The 22,538-nt window shown below is 68.3% G+C and overlaps 5 protein-coding genes across 6 annotated transcripts; 2 read left to right on the forward strand and 3 right to left on the reverse strand.

Moving 5' to 3' along the window:
* Nucleotides 1-105: 105 nt before the first annotated feature.
* On the reverse strand, nt 106-7,490 carry TMEM145 (transmembrane protein 145; the record flags this gene model as incomplete). Its single annotated transcript, XM_080411711.1, is given in 22 exon segments — nt 106-832; nt 1,052-1,251; nt 1,254-1,269; nt 1,344-1,405; nt 1,408-1,463; nt 1,810-1,934; nt 1,937-1,972; nt 1,974-1,985; nt 2,664-2,738; nt 2,740-2,759; nt 3,000-3,092; nt 3,510-3,545; nt 3,548-3,589; nt 4,231-4,279; nt 4,357-4,448; nt 4,768-4,782; nt 4,785-4,851; nt 4,946-5,047; nt 5,124-5,211; nt 5,874-5,950; nt 6,042-6,115; nt 7,298-7,490. Coding segments are annotated over 22 exon segments (1,590 nt in total). The 3' UTR covers nt 106-772.
* A 942-nt stretch (nt 7,491-8,432) lies between these two features.
* Nucleotides 8,433-11,684, forward strand: LOC308057653 (uncharacterized protein; the record flags this gene model as incomplete). Its single annotated transcript, XM_080411712.1, is given in 5 exon segments — nt 8,433-9,405; nt 9,408-9,719; nt 9,722-10,443; nt 10,445-10,675; nt 10,677-11,684. Coding segments are annotated over 5 exon segments (3,243 nt in total), but the record flags the coding sequence as incomplete, so codon positions are not given.
* Nucleotides 11,684-16,266, reverse strand: PRR19 (proline rich 19). Of its 2 annotated transcripts, XM_080411715.1 has the most exons (6): nt 16,049-16,266; nt 15,201-15,442; nt 13,712-14,375; nt 13,494-13,627; nt 13,340-13,408; nt 11,684-13,249 (listed from the first exon to the last, which is right to left on the reverse strand). In XM_080411715.1, the coding sequence occupies exons 2-6, from the start codon at nt 15,282-15,284 to the stop codon at nt 12,458-12,460; spliced, it is 1,743 nt and encodes a 580-aa protein (XP_080267841.1). In that variant the 5' UTR covers nt 15,285-15,442; nt 16,049-16,266; the 3' UTR covers nt 11,684-12,457. The 2 variants fall into 2 exon arrangements, with proteins under 2 accessions (XP_080267841.1, XP_080267840.1); XM_080411714.1 differs by lacking the exon at nt 16,049-16,266 and having other exon boundaries at nt 15,201-15,454.
* Nucleotides 16,267-16,629: 363 nt separating this feature from the next.
* CD79A (CD79a molecule) lies at nt 16,630-18,372 on the reverse strand. The gene is made up of 5 exons (XM_080411717.1): nt 18,220-18,372; nt 17,353-17,808; nt 17,158-17,276; nt 17,005-17,073; nt 16,630-16,893 (listed from the first exon to the last, which is right to left on the reverse strand). Exons 1-5 carry the CDS (start codon nt 18,278-18,280, stop codon nt 16,783-16,785), a joined length of 816 nt encoding a protein of 271 aa, XP_080267843.1. The 5' UTR covers nt 18,281-18,372; the 3' UTR covers nt 16,630-16,782.
* A 1,028-nt stretch (nt 18,373-19,400) lies between these two features.
* Nucleotides 19,401-22,500, forward strand: LOC308057654 (rho guanine nucleotide exchange factor 1-like; the record flags this gene model as incomplete). Its single annotated transcript, XM_080411713.1, has 8 exons — nt 19,401-19,501; nt 20,313-20,466; nt 20,832-20,887; nt 20,996-21,073; nt 21,174-21,287; nt 21,587-21,685; nt 21,784-21,826; nt 22,364-22,500. Coding segments are annotated over exons 3-8 (498 nt in total), but the record flags the coding sequence as incomplete, so codon positions are not given.
* Between the last annotated feature and the right edge of the window lie 38 nt (nt 22,501-22,538).

Raw genomic sequence — 22,538 nt, forward strand, 5'->3', positions numbered from 1 at the left:
CCTTCTACCAGCGAGAGGAGCGGCCAGAGCGGCGCGGCCCGGGAGCCTCCGGGGGATGCCGTCCACCCCCTCCCCACCCTCCCCCGTGACGCGGCTGCGCGTGGAAACACGAGAAATCGGTTTATTTTGGCAAAATCCTTGTGTCCAGAAAGGGAGGAGGGGCGGGGGGGGCCGCTGCGCCCTGGGGTGGGGGAGGCCGGGCCGGGCCTGCAGGGGGTCCCCAGAGGGGCAGATTTGGGGTCTCTGCGGGGCAGGATTCAGGGTCCCCCTGAGCAGGGTATGGGGTCCCCATAGGGCCAGATTTGGGGTCCCCTGGGCCTGGGTTCGGGGTCTCTGTGGGGCAGGATTTGGGGGTCCCTGTGGGGTAACACTTGGGGGCCCCTGGGCCTCGGTTTGGGGTTCCTGTGGGCAGGATTTGGGGTCTCCCTGGAGCAGGATTTGTGGTCTCTGTGAGGCCAGACTCGGGGTCCCTGTGGGGCAGGGTTTGGGGTCCCCATGGAAGAATACTGGGGGTCCCCAGAGGGGCAGATTTGGGGACCCCCATAGGGCCGGATTTGGGGTCCCCGTGGGCAGGCCATGGAGGTCCTGGTGGGGTCCCCAAGCGGGGGTGAGGGGCTACAGGTGCTGTCCACCCCCCGTGTGCATGCTGAAGTACTCGGGGTAGCCGCTGGGGGTGGGTGGGGGCGGCAGCTGCGGCGGGGGGGCCTGGCCCGTCCGCCCCCGCCGCCCCCGCTGCTCTTTTGAGGGGGCCGGGCCCCCCCACCCACCGTGGTCACCACACGCCTGGGGGGGGGGTCCCCCACTCCGCCACCGGTGTCTCCTCCACCTGCTTCTGCACCCTGGAGGGGGCACAGAGGGTTGGGGGGGGGGGCATTTCTCGGGGACCCATGGGGGCACCCTCTCATTTCTGGGGCGCCCACAGTTTCGGGGGGGGCGGGCCAGTAGGGTGAGGGTCCCTCTCCCCTCCCACCCACCACCATTACCTTTTTTTTTGGGGGGGGGGGGTGTCTCCCCACCCTCCCCAACCTCCCACTAGGGGTCCCACACACACACTTACACGTGGCGACACACCCGGGGGGGGGATGGAGAAGAGCTCAGTGAAGTTGGGGACTGAGTCGCTGATGAAGGTGACATTGCCATAGCCGTGGGGGGAGGGGTCCCCCCCGCGGGGGGGTCCCTTGGTGGGCCCCCCCCCCTCAGCCGAGCCAATCTGCGATGTCCGCACGTGGTATGGGAAGTTCTTGTTGGCGCCGAGGGTCGCGTCATCACCTGGGGGGGGGCAGGGGGTGAGGGGGAGCTGGAGGGGCAGGGGGGCCCTGAGGAGGGGGTGTGTCTCCCCGCACCAGGAAGACGGCATGAGCATAGAGGTGGATCCCCAGCTGGATCCCGTTGACGATCTTCTCCGCGCCCACTTGGGGATCCCAAAGTTGGCGATCAGCGCCGTCAGCGGCACCGCGAAGAACCTGCAGACACACGCAGGAGACAGGTGTGATGTCACCTGTGCCAGGCATGTGTCAGGCGTGACATGACATGCCAGCTGTGTGCCAGGCATGAGGTGGCATGTGCCAGGTGTAAACATGTCATGTGTGCTGGGTGTGACATGCCAGGTGTCAGGCATGTGACAGGCTTGATGTGCCTGGCCCAGCCCTGCATGCGCCTGCCCCACGCTGTGGGAGCCCCATGCAAACACCGTCCTCGTGCACTCCCCACCCGTCTGCACACCCCCGTCCTCGTGCAAATCTTGCCCTCGTGCAACCCCATCCTCACGTACACCCTGTCCCCGCACACGCCCCATCCCCGTGCGCTCACCAGAGCGTGTAGGCGGCGAGGAAGGGCAGGTAGAAGTGCCGCTTCTCGGGCACCTGCTTGAGCGTGAGCAGGACGGCAGCGCCGAACCAGAGGAAGGCGAGAGCCTGGAGCGCCACCAGCCCGTAGGCCCCGCCGGGGACTCGTAGGTGTACAGCACCTGGCCCCGGGTCAAAGAACTGCCCCCATTCCCCCCCCCAGGTCACACCGGGTCACCTTGGGTCATCCCGGGTCACAGCACCTGGCCCGGGTCAAAGAACTGCCCCATTCCCCCCCCCAGGTCACACTGGGTCACCTCGGGTCATCCTGGGTCACAGCACCTGGCCTGGGTCAAAGAACTGCCCCATCCCCCCCCCCCAGGTCACACTGGGTCACCTCGGGTCATCCTGGGTCACAGCACCTGGCCTGGGTCAAAGAACTGCCCCATCCGCCCCCACAGGTCATACCGGGTCACCTTGGGTCATCCCGGGTCACACCGGGTCACAGCACCTGGCCGGGGGTCAAAGAACTGCCGCATCCCCCCAGGTCACACCGGGTCACCTCGGGTCATACCAGGTCACACCGGGTCATACCGGGTCACAGCACCTGGCCCGGGTCAAAGAACTGCCCCATCCCCCCCCCCAGGTCACACCGGGTCATCCTGGGTCACCTTGGTCACACGAGGGCACCCCCGGCTCATCCTGGGTCACACAGGGTCACCCTGGGTCACAGCACCTGGCCCGGGAGGTGGGGTGTCGGGGGGGGTCTCACCTCTGTCTTGTAGGTGGGGGGGTCACAGGGCTGGGAGGGGTCGCAAGGGGGTCTTGGGGGGGGGGGGTATCCCAGGGGTCCTGCGGGGGGGGTTGGGAGGGTCTCACCTCGGCCTCGTAGGTGAGCAGCAGCACGTGGGCGATGCTGTAGAGCGTCATGTAGACCGAGAGCCGGACCGAGCCCCGCGTGGCTGATGCGGCCCCCTGGGGGGGGGGGGGGGGCATTGGGGGCCTGGGGGGGGCCCGGGGGAGTAGCCCCTTGACCCACCCCACAGCTGCCCCTGTACCCTACAGCTGCCCCCTGGCCCTATAGACACCCCAAAGCTGATCGTGTCCTCTACAGCTGCCCCCCTGTGCCCCACGGCTGCCCCCAACCCCCCCCGTGCCCCATGGCCCCCCCATAGCCCCTCCCAGCCCCACCCCGTGCCCCCCGGCCCCCCCCACGCCCCCCCCAGCACCTGGTGACGGTGAAGCCCTTGCCCAGCAGGATGAGCATGAGGAGGAAGATGAGGAAGCTGACCGAGAACAGCAGCTTGGCTGCGGGAGAGGAGGCCTCGCACCAGCGCGTGTCGCACACCCGCGCACGAAGAGCCGCGCACCCCCCCTGTGTCACACGCCCACGCGTGAGGGACCCGTGAACCCCCCGTGTCTGCACGAGGAGCCACGCACCCCCCACATCGCACGCCCACGTAGGAGGAGCCACACCCACGTCACACGCCCTTGCACAAGGATCTGTGCACCCCACGTGTGTTGCACGAGCACCCCACCCCCCACCCCCCGTTGCGCAGCCACACACGAGGACTTGCACCCCCACTGTGTTGCACGACCCGCACGCAATGACCCCCACCCTGTGTCACACCCACACATGAAGACCCCCACCTCATGGCGCACACCTATGCACAAGCACCCACGCCCCCCCCTCCCCGTGTTGCACGCCCACGCACGAGGACGCACCCAGGACCTTGAGGCCGCCGCTGCCGACGCCGTCGCAGCGTACTGCCCCCAGTACACGCAGCACAGCAGCAGGCTCAGCACTGGGGGGAAGGGTGAGGGCAGGGACCCCCCACAGACACCCTGCAACCCCCCCAGGGACCCCCAACCCCCCCAGAGGCCCCCACAGACCCCCCAGGGGCCCCCACAGACCTCCACCACCCCCAGGGACCCCCACAGACCACCAGGAACCCCAAAACTCCCCAGAGACCCCTCCAGCTCCTCCTGGACACCCCCACAGCCCCCCAACAACCCCCACAGCCCCCCCAGCAACCCCCCAACCCCCCCAGGGACCCCCACAGCCCCCCAAGGACCCCCCAAACCCCCCACGGACCAGCCTCTCCCAGACCCCCCAGGGACTCCCCAGGGATCCCCACAGCTCCCCCAGAGACTCCCACAGCCCCCCAAGGACCCCCAAACCCTCAAAGACCTCCCCCTCCCCCCCAGCCCCCTCCCAGACCCCCAGGGACCCTCCCAGGGACCCCCACAGCTCCCCCAGGGACCCCCCACAGCCCCCAAGGACCCCCAACCCTTCAAAGACCTCCCCCCCCAGCCCCTCCCAGACCCCCAGGACTCTCCCAGGGACCCCCACAGTTCCCCCAGGGACTCCCACAGCCCCCAAGGACCCCCCAAACCCTTCACAGACCTCCCCCTCCCCCCCCAGCCCCCCCAGCCCCCCCCTCACCCTCCACGCCAGCAGCTGCCATGAACATCTTGTAGGTGGTGTGCAGCAGCTGCCGCCCTTCAGCAGGTCTGGGGGGGCGGGGGAGGTCAGCACTGTGACCCTCACCAACATCCCCCCCCCCCAGACTCCCCCCCACCCCAACTCACAGCCGAAGTAGCAGGAGATGAGAAAGATGAGGATGAAGATGAGGAGGAAAGTGATGTCCGTCTCCAGGATGCCTGGGGGGGTGGGGGTGAGTCTTCGGCCCCCTGCCCCAAACTACAGCCCCCCCCCTGCACCCCCCCATTCCCTCCCATTACACTCCCCCACCCCACCCTTGCCCCCTCGCCCCCCACTGCCCCCCATCCCCCTTGCCGCCCCCTGCCCCCCAACCCCTGCCCTGCCCTTGTCCCCCATTCCCCCATTCCCGTTACACCCCCCACCCCCCGCCCCCCTTGACTCCCCATTCCATTACACCCCCATCCCCCCCGCCCCCCCCATTCCCCCATCCCCTCCATTGCCCCCTACCCCCACATCCCCCCCTGCCCCCCCCCTTACCAAACTCATCCGCGAGAAGTGCCTGGTCCAGAAGGATTTCCCGTTGGTCAGCACCATCTCGTACTCCAGCTCCAGCCCATCCCCCTGGGAGGGCCCTTTGTCAGGGGGGGGGTCCCGGGGGGCGGGGGGGGGGGGGGGCAGGGGTCCGGAGGAGAGGGTCCCGGGGAGGGGTACTCACCCCACACTTGCTGAGGGCCACGTACCACCAGCGCTCTCGGACGGAGCGAAAGCTGCGACCGCTGGCGCAGCTCAAATACCGCACTGAGTCCTCCAGCAGCACCTGGGGGGGGGGGGCCGTCAGCCCACGACCCCCCCACACCCCCAGGACCCCCCCACCACGACCCCCCCCCCCCCACCTGGCAGCCCGACCAGGCGTACTGGGTGGTCAGGTTGATGACCTGGTTGTTCTCTGGGCGGATCACAGACTCCTTGGCCAGGCAGTCCCTGGGGGGGAGGGGGGAGAGATGGGGGGTGAGGACCCTCCCCCACACATACACACAGGCGCCCCTGTGGGGGCATAGCCCCCAGACCCCCATAGCCTCCCCGGCCCCATTATAGCCCCCCCAGGCCCCCATAACTCCCCCTCCAGCCCCATTGTAGCCCCCTCAGATGCCTGTAGCCCCCCAGATGGCATTACAGGCCCCCCAGACTCCATTAACCCCCCCCCAGACCCCATTATAGCCCCCCCCAGGCCCCATTATAGCCCTCCCAGCCCCCTCAGATGCTCACAGCCCCCCCCAGACCCCATTACAGGCCCCCCAGACCCTCATAGGCCCCCAGACACCATTATAGACCCCCCAGACCCCATTATAGACCCCCCAGACCCAAATACACCCCCAATACCAGAAGCCTCCCTACACCCCCAGACCCAAATTACCCCCCAACCCAAACAAGCCCCCCAGCCTCCAATATCCCCCCAAAGCCTACAGCCCTCCCACACCCCAGACCCAAATAACACCCCCAGACCCCAATAAAACCCCCCAGACCCCCAGCCCCGCCCAGACCCCAATACAACCCAATGCCTGCAGCCACCCCCCTACACCCCCAGACCCAAATCACCCCCCCAGACCCCAATAAACCCGCAGACCCCGAAGCCCCCCCCCAACCTTGTGGCCTTCTTGTAGACCGCCGGCCATTGGGATGGGTCATCAAAGTAGAGCAGGATGTTCTCGCAGCACTTGGCCTGTGGTGGGGGGTGGTCACCGCGGGGGGGGGGAGGGTGTCAGCAGCACGAGGGGGTGGGGGGCACCCCGGTGGCACGACCTCCCCCTCACCTCGGGGTATCGGAAGTGGAAATCAAGGCGCCCGTAGTCAGAGAGGAAGCAGAAGCGGGTCAGGAACACCCAGTCCCTGGGGGAGGGGGCAATGGGGGGTCAGGGGGGGTCCTCGCTCTGCTACCCCCACACCCCATCCTCCCGCTGCATGGGGATCCAGACATGCAGGAGCCCCCTCTACCCCCCAGGGACCCCCACAGACCCTCAGGGACCCCCAAACCCCCCAGGGACCCCCACAGCCCCCCAGGGACACCCGAACCCCTAGAAAGAACTTCAGCCTCCCCAGGGGTCCCCCAAGCCCCCCCATAGCCCACCCCCCCCAGCCCCCCCAGGGACCCCCCAACCCCCCTGAAGGACCCACAAGTCCTCCCCAAGGACCCCCAAAACCCCCAGACCCCCCTCCGCAGCCCGCCAAGGCCCCCCATCAGGGACTCCCAACCTCCCCAGGGACCCCCACAGACCCCCAGGGACCCCCTTCAGGGACCTCCAACCTCCCCATTACCCGCCCCCCCCCGGAATCCAGAGCCCCCCCTCGGCCCACCCCCCCATCCAACCATGGTGACACGGCAAGGCTGGGAGCAGGCCCCCGCCCCCCCACGGGACACGGGTCCGGGGGGGACACACACGTGGGGTGTTGGGGGTGCACCCGCATCCCAGGGACCCCCCTGCATCCCTGCCGTTGTCATGGCAGCGGCCCCTGCGCCGGGTTTCCACGGCAACAGCCGAGCGGCCCCGGGGGGGGGGAGCGAGGAGTGGCGGACCCCCCGATTCGTCCCCCCCGGACCCGCAGCCTTCCATGGCCCCTCCAAGAGAAACGGGGGGGGGCAGGTCTCGCGGCAAGGGGGGGGGGGGGGCGGTTCATGCCGGGGGGGGGGGGGTCCCGGTGCAAAATAGAGTCCCGGTGCATCCTGGGGGGGTGTCTCCGTGCAAAAGGGGGTCCCGGTGCATCCCGGGGGGGACGGTCCCGGTGCCAAAGGGGGGGGCCGGTGCATCACTGGGGGTGGGTCCCGGTGCATCACTGGAGGAGGGGTCCCGGTGCATCCCGGGGGGGGGGGGGGGGTGTCTCCGTGCAAAACGGGGCGTCGGTGCATCCTGGGGGGGCCTCGCTGCATCCCGGGGGAGTCCCATTGCAAAAGGGGATCGCGGTGCATAACGGGGAAGGGGGACGATGCACTCCTGGGAGGGGTCCGGTGCACAAAGAGGGGGGGTCCCGGTGCACGGGGGGTCCCTGCGCGTGCCGGGGGGGGCTCCGCTCACCTCCTTGGTGCTGATGCGGCCCCCGCACGTACTTGGCGCCGCCGCCCGCGGCAGCAGCAGCAGCAGCAGCAGCAGCAGGCAGCGGCAGCAGCAGAGCCGGGGCCCCCCGGGACCCCCCCCAGGGCCGCGCCCCCCCCCCCCGCCCTCCCACACCTCCCCCCCCCCCGCCCCACCGCCGCCGCCGCAGCCCATCGCCCGCGGCCCGTGCGCGCTCCCGGGCGCGGCCACGGCCCCGACCACGCCCCCCGACCACGCCCCCGACCACGCCCCGCCCCCCCGCGCGCGTTCAGGGCCCGCCCCCCCCCGGTACCGGCAGCGACACAGCCCGGGGGAGCCTGTGTCCTCCCAGTATAACCTAGTATAGCCCAGTATAACCTGGGCAGCCCTGTGCAGCACAGCGCCCCCTCCCAGTATGACCCAGTATAGCTCAGTATTTCCCCACGCATCCCTGTACACCACCAGGTGCTCTGGCAATGCAACAAACTCCTCCCAGTATAACCCAGTACAGCGCAGTATAACCGCAGGCAGCCCTGGGTAGCACAGAGCCCTCCCCACTATAAAGCAGTATATCCCAGTATAACCTGAGCAGCCCAGTGCCACCTTCCCAGTATAACCCAGCATAACCTGGGCAGCCCTGTGCAGCACAGAGCCCTCTTCCCAGTATAACCCAGTGCCACCCAGTATAACCCCGGTGCACACCCTACCAAGCCTCCCAGACCTCTTCCTCCCAGTCCAAGCCCAGCACCTCACCCTAGTACAAGAGCATGGACCATCCTAGTATACCCCCCTCCAAGTGTCCCCTGTCCCAGTACCCCCAGTGCCCCCCCAGCCTCCCCCCCCACATAGAGAACCAAAACCAGGTGGGGGTGGGGGTGGGGGGCGGGGGAAGGGGAAGCAGGAACAGCACGTGGTGACACGGGTGAGGTCACGGGGAGCAGGGGGGCACTGGTTTCGGAGGGCCATCCCAGTCCTCAGGGGGTCCGCAGCCGCTGGTGCAGGGGGAGGGGGACCCCTCTGCGTGGCCTTGTGTCATCGCCAACCCTGGGACCCCCATGCCCGGCACGCGAGGGGCCACCCCCTGCCCATGTCAGCGGGGCGGGGGGGGGGGCAGCGGTGACACGAATCGATCCCTGAACTTCCCTTTTCTGCCCCAAAAAGGCCAAACCACCTAAAAAAGAGGGAGGTGGCGTGTGGGCAGCAGGGTGGGACCCCGCAGAGGGAAAGGAGCGGGTCCACAACCCCCCCGGCCTGCGCGGGGACCTCGCTGGCCCCCCCCAGCAGCCCCAACCCCCTCCTCTCCGGGTGGACCCAGGTTGGGGTCTGCCCCTGGGCACGGGGCAGGATGCATCCCACCGCCGTGTTGCTGCGTCGGCTGCCGCCACTGCTGCCACTGCCATCACTGCCGCTGCCGCCAGCACTGCCAGCACTGCCGCTGCCATCACTGCTCCCTCTGCCAGCACTGCCAGTGCTGCTGCCTGCCGAGCACTGCCAGCACTGCGGCCACTGCCATCGCTGCAGGTACCGTGGCCGTTGCCGTCGCTGCTGTTGCTGCTGCCGCTGCTGCTGGGGGTGCCGGGAAGCTCAGCCTATGGCTTCCGCAACTGCATCCAGTCGCCCTTGGACCCCGGGCTCTTCCGCTGCATCCAGCGCTTCCTGCAGTCGGTGACCGATGCATTGGCCGACCTCCCGGCGGCCACCAGCGCCCTCAACCTCTCGCACAATGCCCTCCACCACCTGCCCTCCGCCGCCTTCGCCCGCCTGCCCCTCCTGCAGACCCTCGACCTGGCCCACAACCGCCTGGCCACCATGGCCCCGGGGGCGTTTGCCGGGCTGGGGGCACTGGGTGCCCTCGACCTCTCCCACAACCGCTTGGATGCCTTGACTGAGGGCGCCTTCACCGGGCTGGGCAACCTCTCGTGGCTACGGCTGGACCACAACCCGCTGGCCAGCGTGGCCAGCGGCGCTCTGCTGCCGCTAGCCAACCTCTCCCGCCTGTCACTGCGGGGTGGCCGCCTGGTTGCCCTGGGGCCGGTGGCGGTGGCCATCCAGCACCTTCCTCGCCTGCAGCTACTGGACTTGTGCGGCAACAAGGTGTCAGCGCTGGGGCCGAGCCCCCACTGCCGCCCTCACTGCTCGCCCTGCGCCTCTGCAACAACTCGCTGGCGGCACTGGCTGGCGGGACCCCTGGGCTGCTGCCCACCCTGCGGGTGCTCGACCTCTCCTACAACAACATCTCGGACGTGGCGCCCCTTGCCCAGCTCCGCCTGTGCAACCTCAGCCGCCTGCAGCTGGCAGGCAACCCGCTGGATGTCCTGCAGCTCCTGGAGGTGCCCGACCTGCAGCCGCGGAGTTTGGACTTCTCGGGATTGCGGTTGGAGCCCGGGATGTTGGAGGAGGTGTGCCGGCGCTTGAAGGGACCCCGCTGCAGTACTTGCGGCTGCGACACAACGGCATGCAGGCGCTGCAGGACGGGGCGCTGGCCACCTGCCCACCCGTGGCCACGTTGGATCTGTCGGGCAACCGGCTGCGGCAGCTGGGCTGCATGGGGCGGCTGCTGCGACAGGAGCAACTGGGGGAACTGGGGGAGCTGGTGGTGGAGCACAACCTGCTGCGTTGGCTGCCCTCCTGCCAGCAAACGCCAGCCCTTCATCGGCTGCACAACGTCTCGCTGCGCTTCAACCGCATCCTGGTGGTAGGGCCGGAGGCTTTCGCCCACATGCCGCACCTGCGTCTGCTGCGCCTTGACGTCAACGGGCTGGCACGGCTGGACCAGCGGGCACTGGGGGGGCTGCGGGAGTTGCGGGAGCTGCGGCTGGACAACAACCTGCTGACCGACCTCTACACCGGCTCCTTCTCTGACCTGGGCCGCCTGCTCACCCTCAACCTGCGCAACAACCGCATCTCCGTCCTCTTCCCCGGGGCCTTCACCGGGCTGGCCAGCCTGCAGACGTTGGACCTGGGGGGCAACAACCTGCGGCACCTGGCGGCCGCCGCGCTGAGGGAGCTGGGGGACCTGCGGCGCCTCTACCTGGACCGTAACCGCTTGCAGGAGGTGAGCGCCGAGGTGTTCCGCCCCATGCAGGCGTCGCTGGGGGTGCTGGATCTACGTGCCAACGCCTTGCGGTACATCAGTCGGCGCCCGCAGCCAGCGCCCGCCTTTCCGGCACCTCCACCGCCTCTATGACCTCAAGTTGCAGGCACAGCAGCCCTACGGCTTGCGCATCATCCCGCACCACTTCTTCCAGGGTTTGACCGCCCTCCGTTCCCTCTTCCTGGGGCAGAATGGGCTGCTGGCCATCCCCGCCGACGCCTTCGATGACCTGGCCCAGCTGCAGTTCCTGACACTGGCCGACAGCGGCGGCGGCATGGGCAACCTGCCCCGCTGGCATCTTCAAGAACCTGAGCCGCCTGCGCAGCCTGGATTTGGAGAACGTGGGTCTGCGCAGCCTGGGCCCCCATGTTTTGGGGAACCTTAGCCGGCTGGAGCAGCTGAAGTTGGCCAAGAACGAGCTCAGCACGCTGGACCGGTGGCTGGATGAGATGCTGCCTGCCCTGCGCTACCTGGATCTGCGCAAGTGCCCGCTGAGCTGCTCCTGCACCAACGCCTGGTTGCCGGGGTGGTTGAACCACAGCCAGGTGCAGGTGGTCTACCTCTACAACTACAGCTGCGGCGGTGCCAGCACCGGTGAGGGGCCACCCACCTACCTGCACAGCTTCGACACCCGCGTCTGCTTCCTCGATGTGGGGCTTTACCTCTTTGCCGCCACCACCCCGGCCGTGCTGCTGCTGCTGGTGCTGCCGCTGCTGCACCACCGTGCCTACTGGCGCCTGCGGTACCACTTCTACCTGCTGCGGGCCTGGGCCAACGGGCGCTGGCAGCGGGAGGAGCGGCGTTACGCCTATGACACCTTCGTCTCCTACAACTCGGCCGACGAGGGGTGGGTGCTGGGGGAGCTGGTGCCGGAGCTGGAGCGCGATTCCTTGCGGCTCTGCCTGCACCACCGCGACTTCAGCCCAGGCAGGGCCATCATCGACAACATCGTCGACAGCATCTACAACAGCCGCAAGACGGTGTGTGTGGTGAGCCGCAGCTACCTGCGCAGCGAGTGGTGCTCCATGGAGATCCAGCTGGCCAGCTACCGCCTCTTCGACGAGCTCAGGGACGTCCTGGTCCTCGTTTTCCTGGAAGCCATTCCCGATGCTGAGCTCTCTGCCTACCACCGCATGCGCCGCGTGCTGCTCAAGCGCACCTACCTGCGCTGGCCGCCCGAGCCCCAGGCGCAGCGGCTCTTCTGGGCCAAGCTCAAGGCTGCCCTGCGTGCGCCGGGGCAGGAGGAGGAGGAGGGGAAGGAAGGAGTGGGGGAGGGAAGGCAGCTCATCTAGGAGGGGTTCACGCTCGGGGTGGGTGGGAGACCCCCACTCCCCAATGCCGGCGCGGTGCCCGGGGCACAAACGGCTTTGGCAGTGCCTCTCCCCCAAAAAAACCCACCTGGAAAAGGCTTTTCTCACCCCAAAAACACCAGTTCCCATCCCAGCACTGCAAAATGCCCTGGAAAAGGCGTTTCTCACCCCAAAACCAACCGTTCCCAATCCAGTACCAGGAAATGTCCTGGAAAAGGCTTTTTTTGCCCCATTTTCAGGGCTTTTCTTGCCCCAAAAACACCAGTTCCCAATCCAGTACCAGGAAATGTCCCAGCAAAGGCTTCTTTTGCCCCAATTTCAGGGCTTTTTTTGCCCCCAAAACACCAGTTCCCATCCCAGCACCGCAATACGCCCTGGAAAAGGCTTTTCTCGCCCCAAAACCACCGGTTCCCAATCCAGTACCAGGAAATGTCCTGGAAAAGGCTTTTTTCACCCCAATTTCAGGGCTTTTCTGGCCCCAAAAACGCCAGTTCCCATCCCAGCTCTGCAAAATGCCCTGGAAATGGCTCTTCTCACCCCAAACTGCCAGCCGCGTTTCCCTTCCTGGGCACAGGCACACCCTGACTGTGGGGCCAAGCATACCAGGGAGGTCCAGGGGGGGTCTGGGGGCGCCAGGACAGACCAGCAGTGACACCACGGTTGGGAAAAACATCTTTTATTGAGCCCCGGGCCGCCCTGGGAAAGGGGGCGCCCACCCACCCACCCCCCCAGAAAAAAAAAGCTTGGGGGACCCCCCCTCAGCGCAGCCCCACGTAAGGGCAGCCCCAGGCCTTGGGGCTGGGCGGGAGGGGGGCGTCCCACCCCAGCACCTCCGAGGCAGGGAAGCAGGAGAGCGGCATGTGCCACAGCCAGCCCTGCTCCCCCAGGCCCTGCCGACACCCCAGCTCTGGCGCATTCCACCAGTCCTCCCAGTTCCACCGCCGGTGGGTTTCAGGGCAGGGGGCGCGCTCCGGTGGGGGCTGCCAGCAGCAGGAGCCGGGGCTTGGGTGTCCCGGTGGTCGCACGAAGTGGCGGAGGTCACGCCGTAGTGGGTCAAACTGGAGTGGGTGGTGGTGGCGGCAACGCAGTGCTCCGTGTTTCGCATGTGACTGGCTCGGTGCGAAGGCTAACTTCCAGCAGCATAAACCCTCTGGATTCCAGGAATCGGGGGGGCGGGGGCGCAGGCTGTCCCCGCAGTACAGATTTTGGGGTGCAAACGGTGCCGTAACAGAGTGACTAGGTGGCCGGCGATGCCCCAGCGCTACTGGGCTGAAAGCTGGCTCGTGGCTCCAGCTGCACCCCTCGCCAGCGTCCCCCTCGAAAACATCCGGGGGGGGCGGTGGGGGGGTGCGGGACTGCCCAATGGAGGGACCTCCACAGGTGTAGGCAGGGGGGGAGCTGGAGGGGAGCAGCCCACCGTGGGGCTGGGGTCCCCCACGCTGACAGGGGGCTCCCCAGGACGGTGGCAGCTCCCCCCGGGGCTGGAAGAGCACGGCCGGGCTGTCAGGACACTGGCTGTCCTCTCCTCCCGAGGTCCAGGAGAAGGGTGTCTGGTGGGAGGCAGTGGGTAAATAAAACCCCCCAGGGGTCCCCAAGCCCCCCCCTCCCCCCCGGGGTTGGCACCCCACTTTCTGACTCACCTCCTTCTTCTTTGCATCGCTTCCAAAAATGGGGCTGGGGGTGGCTGGCCTGGTGGGGTAGGTCAGGGTCTGCCAGGGAAAAGCGCGGGGTTGTGGCCAGTGAAGGGCATGTGTCCCCATTTTGGGGCGAAAAGGAGGATTTTGGGATACGTACCTCATTCCTGATGGCTTGCAGGGGGCCAAGGGGGCTGGCGTAGGGGGGTGTTGTGTCCCACCTGCATCCCTGCTCCCTAAAATCACCCCGCTCCGTGCTCAGTTCCTGCTCAGGGGTCCGGGGGCTCCACTGACCTGCAAGAGGGGTGATAGGGCTGAGATTTGGGAAGGGGGCTGGCAACTGCCACCCTCCCAGCCCCGCCATGGGGTGTGGCGTACCTTGGGCTGCGGTGTCAGCCCCGTGATTCCGGTGGGCAAGGAGGAAGGAGAGGTCAGGGAGGGTTTGGTGCTGCTGGAGCAGTGTGGCTATGATGGCCCGGCGCCGCTCGCCCGCCAAATCGCACCCCAGAAAAACTGGGACACGTGCCAGGATGGCACAAATCCGGCTGGCCAGCTCCCGGGCGTGCTGCCCCTCCTTCTTCTGGGGTGCCTCGGGGGGTCTCAGCGGTGTTTCTGCAGGAGGGGGGTCTCCCTCAGGCGCTGGGGAAGGGTCTCCCAGCTGTGGGGTTTTGCTGGCGGGGGCCACATCCTGCTGAGGGCTCAGCAACCGCTCAACATCAACTGATTTCACCTCATGGTTGAACAAGCCCCGGTGCTGGCACAGGCGGCTCTGGGTGATGACGACAGTTTTGGGGAGCAGGAGGGGGCTGGCGGGGGGGTGCCTCCCCCGCCACAGGAAGGGCAGCTTGGCCCCCCGTTGCCCCCCACCTGGTGGGGGGATTTTCCTGCCAAATTTGGCCGCATCGCGTTCCCGTTTGGTCTTCCGGCGCTTGAGACGGGGGGGGTTGGTGGTGGGGTGAAGGGCCCCCCGTGGGTGGGGGCCCCCCCCATCCCTGACCACATTCCCTCTGCTGCTGTGGGGGTTCATGGCTCCAGCTGCTCCCTGGGAAAATGCCACAAAAAAAGGGACTTCTTGGGCAAAATGAGGGGCAAAGCTGAGGGTGGAGGTTGTGGGACACCCAGGAAATTGGACATGCCCCCCTGGGACCCCATCTCCCCCTCAGCCCCCCCCATTCTCCCCCCAATATACCCAAGCCCCGCTCCAGGGACCCCATTTTCCCTGAGAGCCCTTCACTTCCCTTCCAGGACCCCCCCATTCCCCTCCTGATATCCCCAGGCCTCCCTCCGGGGCCCCCATCGCCCCCTCACCCCCCCCCAACCCCTTTTCCCCCTCAGATCCCCCCTCAGGACCCCCATTTCCCCTTCAGAACGCCCTCAGAACCCCCATTTGCCCCCAGGACGCCTTTTTCCCACCTCAGACCCCCCCCCCCGGACCCCCATTTCCCTCTCAGACCCCCATTTAATACATAAGACCCCGATTTCCCCCTCAGATACCCCCTCGGACCCCCCCATTTCCCCCTCAGATACCCCCTCGGACCCCCCCATTTCCCCCTCAGATACGCCCTCGGACCCCCCCATTTCCTCCTCAGCCCCCCTCAGGACCCAACTTCCACCCCAGGACGCTCTTTTCCCGCCTCAGACCCCCCCCGGACCCCCATCTCCCTCTCAGACCCCCATTTAATACATGACACCCCTATTTCCCCCTCAGATACCCCCTCGGACCCCCCCACTTCCCCCTCAGGACCCAATTTCCACCCCAGGACGCTCTTTTCCCACCTCAGACTCCCCCCCGGACCCCCATTTCTCCCCTCAGACCCCCCCATTAGCCCCCTAGGACACCCCGGACCCCCCCGCGCCCCCAACCCACCTCCGAACACCGCTCACTACCGGTCGCGCAGACCCCACCCCTTCGCGTGCCGAGGGGCGGGACCGCGCTTCGCGCCTCGGCCATTGGAAAGGCCGTTGCGGGGGAGGGGGGGGCGGGAGGGGGGGGCGGGGCTTTTTCCCGCCCTGCTCGAGGATTGGTTCCCGGTCTCGAGGAGCCCGGCGCTGATTGGCCGAGGCGCGCGGTGGCGGGAAGGGCTCGCGCAGCGGGAGAGGAGCTGCGGCCTGTGAGGTAATCGGGGATCCGGGCCGCAGGGAGCCTCAGAGCTGAGGGGATCCAGAGCCTCAGAACTGAGGGGATCCGGGCTGCAGGGAGCCTCAGAGCTGAGGGGATCCGGGCGGAGGGGAGCCTCAGTGCTGAGGGGATCCAGGCCGCAGGGAGCCTCAGTGCTGAGGGGATCCGGGCGGAGAGGATCCTCAGAACTGAGGGGATCCGGGCCGCAGGGAGCCTCAGTGCTGAGGGGATCCAGGCCACAGGGAGCCTCAGCGCTGAAGAGATCCAGAGCCTCAGTGCTGAGGGGATCCAGGCTGCGGGGAACCTCAGTGCTGAGGGGATCTGGGCTGCGGGGAACCTCAGTGCTGAGGGGATCTGGGCTGCGGGGAGCCTCAGAGCTGAGGGGATCCAGAGCCTCAGAACTGAAGGGATCTGGGCAGAGGGGAGCCTCAGTGCTGAGGGGATCTGGGCGGAGGGGAGCCTCAGAGCTGAGGGGATCCAGAGCCTCAGAACTGAAGGGATCTGGGCCACAGGGATCCTCAGAACCGAGGGGATCCGGGCCGCAGGGAGCCTTGGTGCTGAGGGGATCCAGAGCCCCAGGACCGAGGGTCTCTCACCCCAATGGGACCCCCAGGACCAAGCCCACCCAGTGAAGCCACGGCACCGCAGCCCCCCCAGCTGCCCCCCACTGCCCTGCAGCACCCACCCCCCAGCCGAGCCAAAGTAAGGACTCCCCACCACAGCGGGAGCCAGGTGTAGGGGGACACACTGACACCCCCCTCCCCAAAGACCCCCCCCAGCTGCCCCCCACCTACCACAGTGGGAGCCAGGTGAAGGGGGACACACTGACACACACACCCCCAACAAAGACACCCCACTGACACACACCCCCCGCTGCAGCAGGACCCCCCTAGCTGTGCTGCTGCCTGCAGCGGGCAGGAAGCACAGGCAGCTGATCCCCCCCCCAACCCATGCCGTTCATCCGCCCAACGTGTTTTATCAATGTCCCTGCTGGGGGGAGGACGGAAGCATGGGGGGGGGGGGGGCTTCCCTGGGTGCAGAGCATAGCCCCCTCCCCATGGCACAGCCCCCTCCCCATCACCTAGCCCCCCATTGCACAGCCCCCCCCATCACCTAGCCCTCCATGGCATAGCCCCCTCCCAATCGCACAGCCCCCCCCATTGCATAGTCATAGTCAGGCAGTTAATTATTTTTATTAGGGTGGGAGGGCCTTGCCCCCCAGGAGGCAGGTTGTGCAGAGGGACTCTTGTGCTAATGAAGCAAAGCCATGACTTCGGGGGGGGGCACCCACATGCAGAGGGGGTGAGGGTCCGGCGGGACGCCCTCCCCCTCAGGGCTTCTCCAGCTGGGTGTCGCCATGCAGGCTGCCCACGTCCTGGTAGGTGGGCTGCAGGCCCCGCGAGATGTCCTCGTACATGGAACAATCGTCCAGGTTCAATCCCTGGGGAGGGGGATGACGGGGGTGGGGGTCGTGGTGGCAGTGTCAGGCTGCGGGGTGCCTGCCCCCTCCCCAGCCCCCCCTTCCCCAGCGAGATGGGGGTCCCCCACTCACCTCATAGAGGTTCTCCTCCTCGTAGGCACTCTTCTTCATCTGCAGCAGCCGCTCGTTGGCCCACCGCTTCTGCAGCAGGGGTAGTGTTAGGGAGGGTGGGGAGTCCCTAGCCCCCCCTAGCCCCCCCCACAGCCCCCCTGCATGCCCCCTCACCCTAAAAAGCAGTAGGAGGCCAGGGCCCACAGCGCAGAGCAGCAGCAGGACCCCCTCGGCCGTGATGATCTGGTTCTTGGTGGACTCCTTGATGTTGAGGAAGGGCACAGCCACGGGGTCTGCGGTGGGGAAAAGGGGGTCAGCAGCCCCAGCCTCTCCGCATCCCCCCCTTCACCACGCCCCCCCAGCACTCACCGCGCACCCATACGAAGGTGCCGCAGGATTGCCCGGTGTTTCCTCCGGCCTCCACCTGGCAGTAGTAGAGGCCGCTGTCGTTGTGGGTGAGGTGGAGGAAGGTGAGGGTCCCGTGGCCTTCCTCGATCCGCAGCCGCCGCCTGCCTGGGCTGGGGTCCACCAGGGTCCGGGGGAAGCTACAGTTGCGGTGGGAGCACACCTGGTACCAGGCCACCTGCGCCCCCGGGGGGGCATGGAAGTGGCACTCCAGGCTGAGGTGGTCCCCCACGGTGGCCATGTGGGAGGTGGGGACCCCCTCCACCGTCACCACGCTGGGGGGGCAGGCGGTCGCAGCGCTGCTGTTGCTCTCCACTGTCACGGTCAGGCGGTCAGGGGTCAGCCGGGAGGGGGCTGGTGTCGGTGGCACCAGGCATTTGTCCCCTGGGCACGGCGGGGTGGACGGCCAGCAGAAGTACCCTGTGGGTGGCAGCCAAAGGGGGGGGTCACTTCAGCACCCTGGGACCCCCCGTGGGGGCGAGGGTCCCATGGGACCCCACCCCAGTACCCCCAGCGCCGGGGGTTTCGGTTCCTCCGCTGGGTGCTGTTGACAGGAAGCACCAGGGACACCAGACAGGCTGTTCCGGGGGGGCAAACGAGGAGGTGTTTTTTTTGGGGGGGGTGTGGGGGTCTGCTGCATTTTGGGCCACCATGCTGACCCCCCATCAGGCTGGCCACCATTTGGGGGTCACCACTACTGCAGGGGGCCGGTGCGGCTCCCCCCTGTTAAGAGCTGCGATTTGGGGCGACCCGCAGGACCCCTGAAACCACGCACCCGTAGCCTAAGCCCCCCCGTCCCCTGTGCCCCCCCCCCTCCCCACAGACCCCTACCTGGGAAGAGGCAGAGGAGGAGGGGGAGGGGGGTGCCCCGTTTTGGGGGAGAGCCCACCATGCCGCCGTCCGCGCTGGGCCCTGCCACAGGAGATGCGCCCCAATGCCCTGTGCCCGCCCCCCTGGGGAGCTGGGGTGGGGGCCTCTGGCCCGCCCCAGCATCGCCCCACAGCACACCCCAGGGGGCGGGGGGCTGCGGCAGGGCGGGGGGGGGAGTCAGGGGTTTGGAGTCCTGGAGTGACAGGGGTCTGAAGGTCCAGGGGCATGGGGGTCCTGGGGTCTCAGGGGTCCTGGGGTCTTGGGGGTCCTGGGGTCTCGGGGGTCCTGAAATCTGGGGTTTGAGGGTCTCAGGTCCTGGGGGTCTGAGGGGTCCTGGGGGTCTCAGGCCCCAGCTCCTGGGGCTCCCAGGGGTCTCAGGGCCTGGCTCCTTAGGGGGGTCTCAGGCTGGGGGTCTCAGGGCCAGGTTCCCAGGGGCCTTAGGCCTGGGGATCTCACACTGGGGTTCTGGGGGTCTCAGGGGTCCTGGGGTTTGAGGGTCTCAGGTCTTGGGATCTTGGGGGTCCCAGGGGTCCTGGGGTCTCAGGTCCTGCGGTCTTGGGGGTCCTAGGGGTGCTGGGGTCTCAGATGTCCTGGGGTTTGAGGGTCTCAGGTCCTGGGGGTCTCAGGGGTCCTGGGGGTCTCAGGCCTCAGCTCCTGGGGCTCCCAGGGGTCTCAGGGCCCGGCTCCTTAGGGGGGTCTCAGGGCCAGGTTCCCAGGGGCCTCAGGCCTGGGGTCTGAGGATCTCACACTGGGGTCCTGGGGGTCTCAGGTGCTGGGAGTCTCGGGGCAGGGTCTGAGGGGCTCTGGCTCTCAGGGGGCTCAGGCCGAGGGGCTCAGGGCCCAGCTCTGAGGGTTCCAGGGGTCCCAGGCTGGTTCCAGGGGGGTCTTGGGCGGGGGTCTCAGGCTGGGGATCGTGGGCCAGTTCGTGGGGGTCCCAGGCTAGTTCCGGGGGCTTCAGACTGGGGGTCCCAGGCTGGTTCTGAGGGGGTCCTGGGCGGGGGTCTCAGACCGGGGGTCCCGGGCCGGTTCCCGGGGGTCCCAGGCTGGTTCCGGGGGGGTCTTGGGCGGGGGTCTCAGGCTGGGGATCCTGGGCCGGTTCCCGGGGGTCCCAGGCCGGCTCTGGGGGTCGGTCCGGTTCCGGGTGCGGGCGGGGCGGTGCCGGCGGGCGGCGCGGGGCGCGCCGGGAAGGGGCGGGGGCGGTTCCTGCTGCCCCGGCACGGCCCGACCCGCCCGGCACGGCCCGGTGAGCGCCCGGGGGGGTCCCGGGGGGGTCCGGGGCGGGGGGGGGCGGGCCGGGCCGCCATCCCTGCCCGGCATGCAGGGGGCCGGGGGGGGGGTCCCCGGGGGGGGAGGGCTGCCGCCCGCCCCGCTGGTCTTGGCCCTGCCGGGCCCCCCCCCGGCCCCCCCCCCCCGCCCCACATCTTCGGGCCTTCCCTGCGCTGCTCCCCAGCCCCCCCTTCCCCAAAACGGGGGCACTCGCAGCCCCCCACTGCCAGCACACACCCCCGCCCCGGCTGGGCAGTGGCCAGCCGGGACAGGGCAGCGTGGTGGGGGTCTGTGGGGCAGAGGTGAGGGGCTCTGGGCCAGAGGCGGGGGGCCACGGGGGCGCTGTAGGGCAGAGGTGAGGGGCATGGGGGGTGGGGTGGGGCAGAAGTGGGGGGCTGTGGGGCAATGGGGCAATGGTGAGGGGCACAAGGGGGGCTGTGGGGCAGAGGCGAGGGGCTCTGGGCCAGAGGCAGGGGGCCACGGGGGGGCTGTAGGGCAGAGGTGAGGGGCATGCGGGGGCTGTGGGGCAGAGGTGAGGGGCACAGGGGGGCTGTGGGGCAGAGGTGAGGGCCATGGGTGCGGTGCATCACACACAGTCCATGGGGCAGGAGACACCCCAGGACCCCACCGTGGGGCAATCGTGCCGTTTTGGGGGGGGGGGGGGTGTCCACCCCACAGCCCCGTGGGGCAGGGGGGGCCGTGGGGGGGGCCGTGCCGTGCCGCACTTCCTGCAGGAAGCCCTCGCTCCGCTCTGTAAATAATCCGGGGGCCGCGGCTTTGTGTTACAGCCCGGGGGAGACGCCTTTCCGCCCTGGGGCCGCGGGGGGGGCACCCCAAAAATCCCGGCCCCCCACCCCGCCGCCACCCCCCTCTTTAGGGGGGGGTTGCCACATTTCCTGCCCCCCACCCCCCCCCCGGATTGTTTTGCCAGCTCTGAAACAGGTAAGAGGGTGGGGGCGCTGGGTCACCCCCAAAACGCCCCCCCCCACACACACACACCCTGGGGCTGCCCCCAGAGCAGGGGGGGTGCACGGTGCGTGTAAGTAGGGGGTGGGGGGAGTCGCTGTGGCCCCTCTCCCCCCCCACCCCCCTCCGCCGGGCTGTCAATGGGGCTCTTTGTGCTGCATAGAGCCCCTTTGACAGCCTGCACCGCCCCCCCCGGCCCCCCCCCCCCAGGCTACGGTGCTGGGGGCGGGGAAAGCACCTCCATCCATGCCCCTCCCCCAAACCCCCCACCTGCTGTGGGGGTCCCCCCAACTCCACCTCAAGTGGACCCTCCTGCCCCGTGATACCCCCTCTCCCCACAGGACAGGCCCCCCCGCACCCCGCGGGCAGCATGGAGCCAGAGGAAGCATTTAATGGGGTGAGTGTTGCCCCCCCATGCACCCGGACTCCCCCCCCCCAAAGCTGTTCTCGGGGGAGGGGGGGCACCCCCAAAGCCCCCCCACCTCAGCACCCCATCTCTCCCCAGAGCCCAGCGGTGGGTGCTCGTGGTGGCGTGGCCATCATTGGTGCCGAGGACGAGGACTTTGAGAATGACATCGAGCTGGTGAGCCAGGGGGTGGCACCAGGCACCCCCTTCACGCTGGGGGGGGGGGTCCCCACAGCCTGAACCCCCCCCCCCTTTTTATTCCCACCCTCCCTTTTAGAACCCCGATGACCAGAACAGCCTGTTCCAGAGCCTGGAGCTGGTAAGGCAGCACCCGGCGTATCTCATGGCCTTCCTGCAGCATGTCGTGCTCCAGTTCGACTCCTGCCCTGTGGTAATTGAGGCTGGGGGCAACCACAGCGGCTGGGGGAGGCCACAGCAGCCCGGGGGGGGGGTGTGTCACAGCAGGAGGGGGGCACCCATGGGCGAGCGGCTGGACCCAGCCTCCCCGCGAGTAACCTCTTGTCTCTGTTCCCCCCTCCCCGCTGGCAGGGGCTGGAGCTGAGGTAAAATACTTGGGGTAGGGTGTTGGGGGGCTGGGGGGGGGGGTTGGGGAGGGTTGGGGGGGTGGGGGGAGTCACCCTGACTTCACACACACACACACACCCATGTCTGTGTGTCCCCCTTCCCCAGCTGTGCTACCTGCATGTGGACATGCTGCGCAGGATGAACCCCAAGGAGGGCAAGAAGCAATTCCTGGAGTTCTGCCACATGTTCCTGGATAAAGCGGGGGTGAGTGCCCACCCCCCAGACCCCCCCAGAGAGGCTTCATCGCCCCCCACCCCATCCTCACTCCTCCCCATCCTCATCCTCACCCCACCCCCTTACAGCTGCTGCGGGTGCCGGTCCCCCACCAAGTGCAGTTCGAACTGGGTGAGTGAAACCCAGGGATGAAGGTAGGGGGTGGCCCACAGCTCACCCTCCTGCTCCCCAACCCCCCCTCCCCTTTTTTTGGGGGGGTCCTGGTGCCCCCACCCTTGGCACCCGCCACCCAGGCGGCCCTTCCTCCACCCGCCACCCGCCGCACCCAGCTGCGGCTGAGGCCGGAAGCCGCTTGGGAAGCCCCGGCCTGGGGTGAGCTCGAGGGGGGGCTAGGGGGGCCGGCAGCGCCCGGGGGACACACCGTGGGATCGAAGGGATCGAGGGGATCCTGGGGGGCCTCTGAGGGATCCTGGGGTGTCGGGGGGAGCTCCAAGGGCTCCTGGGTGGTAAGGAGGGCTCAGAGGGCTCCTAGGGGGGCTCTAGGGGCTCCTAGGGGGAGCTCTAAGGGCTCCTGGGGGGTCTGAGGGATCCAGGGCAGGGGCTGTAAGGGCTCCTGGGGGATCAGGTAGGGCTCTGAGGGCTCCTGGGGGTCCCCAAGGGGTCAAGGGTGGGGAGGGGGCACCACTACCGAGGCCCCCTCCCCACCAGACCGGACGCGCCCCGAGCTGCTGTCGGACGAGGTGCAGCGCCGGTACCTGCAGGAGATCCAGGCCTTCCAGGAGCCTGAGATCGCCCGGCAGCTGGAGGATTTCAGGTGCTGGGGTTCGGGGGGGGGGGGGGGGAGGGCTGGGGGGGCCGTGGGGGGGCCCTGCCGACTGATGCC

This window comes from Falco punctatus (genome assembly GCF_963210335.1).
Source record: "Falco punctatus genome assembly, contig: scaffold_267, whole genome shotgun sequence".
Taxonomy (NCBI): Eukaryota; Metazoa; Chordata; class Aves; order Falconiformes; family Falconidae; genus Falco; species Falco punctatus.